The sequence below is a fragment of the Rhinoraja longicauda genome, chromosome 19, assembly GCF_053455715.1.
Source record: "Rhinoraja longicauda isolate Sanriku21f chromosome 19, sRhiLon1.1, whole genome shotgun sequence".
NCBI classification, from domain to species: Eukaryota; Metazoa; Chordata; class Chondrichthyes; order Rajiformes; family Arhynchobatidae; genus Rhinoraja; species Rhinoraja longicauda.
Genome location: NC_135971.1, coordinates 12,295,181 through 12,302,543, shown reverse-complemented (window position 1 = coordinate 12,302,543; position 7,363 = coordinate 12,295,181). Strand labels below are relative to the sequence as shown.

General features: G+C 47.4%; 1 protein-coding gene across 1 annotated transcript; it reads right to left on the bottom strand.

Annotated features, from left to right (window-relative positions):
- Positions 1-2,363: 2,363 nt before the first annotated feature.
- On the bottom strand, positions 2,364-6,473 carry LOC144602676 (prostate stem cell antigen-like). Its single transcript, XM_078415807.1, has 3 exons — positions 6,422-6,473; positions 5,446-5,556; positions 2,364-2,551 (listed from the first exon to the last, which is right to left on the bottom strand). Exons 1-3 carry the CDS (start codon positions 6,471-6,473, stop codon positions 2,364-2,366), a joined length of 351 nt encoding a protein of 116 aa, XP_078271933.1.
- Between the last annotated feature and the right edge of the window lie 890 nt (positions 6,474-7,363).

Sequence of the window (7,363 nt, the reverse complement as noted above, 5' to 3'; positions counted from 1 at the left end):
GAAGTGCTGCTCGTCACTTTAACTCCCTCTCGCAATCCCACACTGAACTTTGTCCTGAGCCTCCTCCCCCGTCAGAGTGAGGCTAAACAAACAAAGATACTGGAGGAGCAAGATGAACCACTGTTCATCTTGTACTTCTCTGTACTTGCCTTAGAGGGAGTGCAGAGAAGGTTCACCAGATTGATTCCTGGGATGGCAGGACTTTCATATGTAGAAAGACTGGATAGACTCGGCTTGTACTCGCTGGAATTTAGAAGAACGAGGGGGGATCTTATAGAAACTTACAAAATTCTTAAGGGGTTGGACAGGCTAGATTCAGGAAGATTGTTCCCGATGTTGGGTAAGTCCAGAACAAGGGGTCACAGTTTAAGGATAAGGGGGAAGTCTTTTAGGACCGAGATGAGAAAGGTTTTTTTCACACTGAGAGTGGTGAATCTGTGGAATTCTCTGCCACAGAAGGTAGTTGAGGCCAGTTCATTGGCTATATTTAAGGGGGAGTTAGATGTGGCCCTTGTGGCTAAAGGGATCAGGGGGTATGGAGGGAAGGCAGGTACGGGATACTGAGTTGGATGATCAGCCATGATCATATTGAATGGCGGTGCAGGCTCGAAGGGCCGAATGGCCTACTCCTGCACCTATTTTCTATGTTGAAATCGCCCGTACTGAAGTGCAGTACGCAAAGGCGCCATTCTAGTAAGCAAAACCCGCCTCTCGAAGAGTAATCAGTGTTATGGGGGAACAGTATGTGTGATGACACCATTAAAATGCAGAATATATCTCATCTATCAATTCACAGGTTTTTGTTATTTTTCTTTTAAATGTTTCTGCAGGTTTCTGCAAACTAAAATGGGGCCTTGACGTACTACGGGTTTTAGGGTCGAGTGGTGTACCTTGCTCTGCTCTGTTATCTTTGGGCCAAACACAAATTGGAGGAACAGCACCTGGTGTTTAGCTTGGGCAGCTTACAGCGCAGTGGTACGGATTTTGATTTCTCTATCTTCAAGTAACCCGTGCATCCACCAGCTTGTGTGTTTGCCTTCGGTTTGAAGCAGCATCCTAGGGATGTGTGGGTTAACATACGACGAGCGTTTGTCAGCACTGGGCCTGTACTCGCTGGGGTTTAGAAAGATGAGGTGGGGGGGGGGGGGAACCTCATTGAAACTTTACCAAATAGTGAAAAGCCCGGATAGAGTGGATGTGGAGGGAGACAATAGACAATAGACAATAGACAATATGTGCAGGAGGAGGTCATTCGGCTCTTCGAACCAGCACCGCCATTCAATGTGCTGGCCACACGGGGCCGAGGTGAGTGGCCCCCTCTCTTGACTTGAGCCAGGGTGGGAAGGATCCCTCAGGATGTTGGCTGCTCTGCTGAGGCTGCGGACGGGGTAAAGTTCCTCTAGAGAGGGCAGTGGGCAACCAATGATTTCCTTTGCAACTTGATTTCTTGAAGATAGAGAAATCAGCCATGATCACATTGAATGGCGGTGCTGGCTCCGAATGGCCTACTCCTGCACCTATTGTCTATTGTCTTTACCGGTGCGCCACCATTGATGCCAGTGCAGTAATGATCACATGTGAGGCAGTTTTCTGAAATTGCGTTGGAGAATTTGAAAGAGAGGCTTTGACACAGATTCTTGATCAGTACAGGCGTCCGGGGTTATGTGGAGAATGGGGTTGAGAGGGAGAGAAAGATCAGCCATGATTGAATGGCGGAGTAGACTCGATGGGCCGAGTGGCTTAATCCTGGTCCCGGAACTTATGAAAGAAAGGAATACGCTCACATTTTCTTTTGAAAATCAGTACTTTATTGAGATGCGGCAACAGATGAACAGAGTAATAATACAAGCTACAAGTTATATGATTATCATTATCATCCAAATTATTAAAAGGTTTCAAATATCAAGCATTGTGTATTAGCATGGGCTTCGTCAACTGGAAGGAGGTTGTCCAAGCGGTGCCTGCGTAACATGCTTGTCCAGCCTTCCGTGATCAACCCAGTGTCATAAGGGCATAAGTCATACAGCAGGTGATAGGAGAAGAGTTAGGCCATTCGGCCCATCGAATCTACTCCGTCACTGAATCATGGCTGATCTATCTCTCCCTCCTAACCCCATTCTCCTGCCTTCTCCCACAACCCCTGACACCCGCACTAATCAAGAATCTATCTATGTCTGCCTTAAAAATTCAATTCCCTCGGCCTCCACTGCCTTCTGTTGGAGTTACTAAAGCCGTATGCATGTAATCATCACAAAAGCATCATTCAAATCAATACCAGAAAAAAGGTGAATTGGAAATTTGAGGAATTTCCAAAAAGCATGCACCCGGACTTTTACACGGTGCATTATTATTATGCATTTGCTTCACATAAATATTGCAAACCAGACTGACAACAGAGCAGGGAACAGCACAAGAGATAATTTAACTTGGTCACTCGCGTTGCAGAGGTCAGTATTACAACAGTGGATAGAGACTGAAACTCCTTCAATATCTTGCTGAAGTACACAACCAGCAGGAAGAATACATCCAGCGCCGTAAACCGTTACACCAGCTGTAGAAACAGAATGGACAGTTAAATAATTTCTGTGTTCGTAGTTCATGTACCATTTTAGAGTGATACAGCGTGGAAACATGCCCTTCGGCCCAACTTGCCCGCACCGGCCAGCATGTCCCAGCTATATTAGTCCCACCTGCCTGCGCTTAGTCCATATCCCCCCCCCCCAAAACTTGTCCTATCCATGAACCTGTCCAACTGCTGTTCCACACACGCACCACCCTCTGTGTGAATCCCACTGAGTTTTGAGAGGGAGAAGGGAAAATCGGAAGTGTCAGTATTACAGTGCAGCAAATGGGATTACAGAGGCATGAGGCAGGAGCTGGCCTGAATTGACTGGAAGGAGGCCCTCGCAGAGAAGATGGTGGAACAGGAATGGCAGGTATTCCTGTGAATAATGCAGAAGTTGCAGGATCAATTTATCCCAAAGAGGAGGAAAGATCTTAAGGGGAGTAAGAGGCAACCGTGGATGACAATGGAAGTCAAGGACAGCATAAAAATAAAAGAGAAGAAGTACAACAAAGCAAAGAAGAGTGGGAAGCCAGAAGATTGGGACTCTTTTAAAGAGCAACAGAAGATGACTAAGAAGGCAATATGGGGAGAAAAGATGATTTACGAGCGTAAACTAGCAAATAACATAAAGGAGGATAAAAGATTTTTTAGGTATGTAAAGAGGAAAAAAATAGTCAAGGCAAATGTGAGTCCCTTAAAGACAGAAGCAGGGGAATTTATTATGGGGAACAAGGAAATGGCAGGCGAGATGAACCAGTACATTGGATCTGTCTTCACTAAGGAAGATACAAGCAATCTCCCAGATGTTCTAGTGGCAAGAGATCCTAGGGTGACGGGGGAACTGAAGGAAATCCACATTAGGCAGGAAATGGTGTTGGGTAGACTGATGGGACTGAAGGCTGATAAATCCCCAGGGCCCGATGGTCTGCATCCCAGAGTACCTAAGGATATGGCGCTAGAAATTGTGGACGCATTGGTGATCATTTTCCAATGTTTTATAGATTCAGGATCAATTCCTGTGGATTGGAGGGTAGCTAATGTTGTCCCACTTTTTAAGAAAGGAGGGAGAGTGAAAACGGGAAATTATAGACCAGTTCGTCTTACATCAGTGGTGGGGAAGATGCTGGAGTCAATTATAAAAGATGAAATTGCGGAGCATTTGGATAGTAGTAACAGGATCGTTCCGAGTCAGCGTGGATTTACGAAGGGGAATTAATGCTTGACTAATCTTCTGGAATTCTTTGAGGATGTAACCAGGAAAATTGACAGGGGAGAGCCGGTGGATGTGGTGTACCTTGACTTTCAGAAAGCCTTCGACAATGTTCCACATAGGAGATTAGTGGGCAAAATTAGAGCACAAATTAGAGCAAAATTAGAGGTAGGTTACTGACATGGATAGAAAATTGGTTGACAGACAGAAAGCAAAGAGTGGGGATAAATGGTTCCCTTTCAGAATGGCAGGCAGTAACTAGTGGGGTATCGCAAGGCTCGGTGCTGGGACTGCAGCTATTTACAATATACATTAATGACTTGGACGAGGGGATTAAAAGTACCATTAGCAAATTTGCTGATGATACAAAGCTGGGTGGTAAATTGAACTGTGAGGAAGATGCTATGAGGTTGCAGCGTGACTTGGACATGTTGTGTGAGTGGGCGGATGCATGGCAGATGCAGTTTAATGTGGATAAGTGTGAGGTTATCCACTTTGGTGGTAAGAATAGGAAGGCAGAGTAATATCTGAATGGTGTCATGTTAGGAAAAGGGGACGTACAACGAGATCTGGGTGTCCTAGTTCATCAGTCACTGAAAGGAAGCATGCAGGTACAGCAGGCATTGATGAAAGCCAATGGAATGTTGGCCTTCATAACAAGGGGAGTTGATTATAGGAGCAAAGAGGTCCTTCTACAGTTGTACAGGGCCCCAGTGAGACTGCACCTGGAGTACTGTGTGCAGTTTTGGTCTCCAAATTTGAGGAAGGATATTCTTGCTATTGAGGGCGTGCAGCGTAGGTTTACTAGGTTAATTCCCGGAATGGCGGGACTGTCGTATGTTGAAAGACTGGAGCCACTAGGCTCGTATACACTGGAATTTAGAAGGATGAGAGGGGATCTTATCGAAATGTATAAGATTATTAAGGGGTTGCACACGTTAGAGGCAGGAAACATGTTCCCAATGTTGGGGGAGTCCAGAACAAGGGGCCACAGTTTAAGAATAAGGGGTAGGCCATTTAGAACTGAGATGAGGAAAAACGTTTTCAGTCAGAGAGTTGTGAATCTGTGGAATTCTCTGCCTCAGAAGGCAGTGGAGGCCAATTCTCTGAATGCATTCAAGAGAGAGCTAGATAGAACTCTTAAGGATAGCGGAGTCAGGGGGTATGGGGAAAAGGCAGGAACTGGGAACTGATTGAGAATGATCAGCCATGACCACAATGAATGGCGGTGCTGGCTCGAAGGGCCGAATGGCCTCCTCCTGCACCTATTGTTTATTGTCTATTGTTTTCACATTTCTATGAGTAAATCAGCAATTGATTCACAGAAATGTACAGTCTTTACATCTTTGCCAGGACTAGAGGGTGTGAGCTACAGGGAGAGGTTGAGTGGACTGGGTCTCCATTCCTTGGAGCGCAGGAGGATGAGGGGTGATCTTATAGAGGTGTATAAAATCATGAGAGGAATAGATCGGGTAGATGCACAGAGTCTCGTGCCCAGAGGAGGGAAACTGAGGACCAGAGGACATAGGTTTAAGGTGAAGGGGAAAAGATTTAATAGAAATCGGCGGGGGTAACCTTTCACACAAAGGGTGGTGGGGGAATGTTTCCGCGCTGTATCTCTAAACCAAGCTAAGCTAGAGGTGTGCATCTCGAATTGGTTCTTACTTACCAATCGTCCCAACCCCAAGATAGCATTGCTCGTCATTCCCAGAGCATGTAACAGTATCGTTCACGCATCTGTTCGTTGATGGTTGGCAGGAGTAACACCGCAAACAGTTACCTGCACATGAGAACAGGGAAGGTTGTGTGAGAGACACCTGTAGCTCATTCAGCGACTGCTCTGAAAACGAGCAACTCCTTTCAATAAACATGGAACAGTCCCGACACAAAATGCTGGAGTAACTGAGCGGGTCAGGCTAGCCTCTCTGGAGAAGAGGTAGAGGTGGTGGAGGTGGGGGGCGGGGAGTGGGGGGGGGAGTGGTGGTGGGGGGAGGGGAGTGGGGGTGTGGGAATGGTGGAGGGGAGTGGGGGAAGGGGAGGGGAGGGGTGGGAGACGGGAGGGGGCTGGAGGGGAAGGATGGAGTGGGGTGGGGTAGGGGAGAGGGTGGGGTGGGGAGGGGAGGGGAGGGAAAGGATGTAATGGGGTGGGGGAGGGGTGGGGAGTGGGGGGGGAGTGGGGTGTGGGGGGGAATGGGGGAGGGGGAAGGGGAAGGGAGGGGTGGGAGAGTGGAGGGGGGGTGGAGGGGGAGGATGGAGTGGGTGGGGTAGGGGAGTGGGGGGGGAGGGGAGGGAAGGGAAGGGTACTGACCGATGCAGGAGAGGCTTTGATCCACTGCTCGCTCTGGCTGCAGTGCTGGCCACACGGGGCCGAGGTAAGTGGCTCCCTCTCCCCTTCCCCGTCCCCCGTCGCCCGCCCATTGTGCCGGGAGACGTCAGTTGGGGGAGGGTTGCCCCGGGGAGAGATTTGCAACAATAAAACACTCTTGACTTGACAATAACTAACTCCATATTCAGTAACAAACTCCCTACATGTTAACAAACACACAGGCTAAATGTTTCACCTAGAATCCCAATCCCATTTGAGAATCTAAAATGCCTTTCCACAGTTAAACTGCAGGACAACAAAATAGTTTTGATTTTCTTACCCAGAGGGGCGCTGAGAATGAGACCAGCGACCAGGACCAAAAGGCAATTCATCTTTGGATTTGAGCAGCTGAGCTTCGAAGGCAAGAGAGGGAACAGGAACAAAATTCGAACAGAAGTCTTTCAAACCCCCTGAAATCTGAAGAAGGGTCCCAGCTGGAAACGTCACCAGTCCGTGTTCTCCAGAGCTGCTGCCTGACTCGCTGAGTTACGCCAGCTCTCTGAGCCTTTATTGAAAATCCCCTGTAATTCTGCCAAATGGGAGGGTCTTACAGAGGTAGAGGGAGGAGGCATGGTAAAGGACGAATTACTGATGCCTTAGAGGTAAAGGAAACTTGAATACTTGCAGTGTTGATTTACTAGGTTAATTCCCGGAATGGCAGGACTGTCGTATGTTGAAAGACTGGAGCTACTAGGCTTGTATACACTGGAATTTAGAAAGATGAGAGGAGATCTTATCGAAACGTGTAAGATTATTAAGGGGTTGGACAAGTTAGTTGCAGGAAACATGTTCCCAATGTTGGGGGAGTCCAGAACAAGGGGCCACAGTTTAAGAATAAGGGGTCGGCCATTTAGAACTGAGATGAGGAAAAACTTTTTCTATCAGAGAGTTGTAAATCTGTGGAATTCTCTGCCTCAGAAGTCAGTGGAGGCCAATTCTCTGAATGCATTCAAGAGCGAGCGAGATAGAGCTCTTAAGCATAGCGGAGTCAGGGGGTATGGGGAGAAGGCAGGAACGGGGTAATGATTGAGAATGATCAGCCATGATCACATTGAATGGCGGTGCTGGCTCGAAGGGCCGAATGGCCTCCTCCTGCACCTATTGTCTATTGTCTATTGAATAACTGGAAGAGATGATAATTGCGAAATTGAGTAATTACGAAAAATATGGATACGAAACATTGATTTTACCAAACTGGGTCAGTCAGTATCTATGGAGAGAA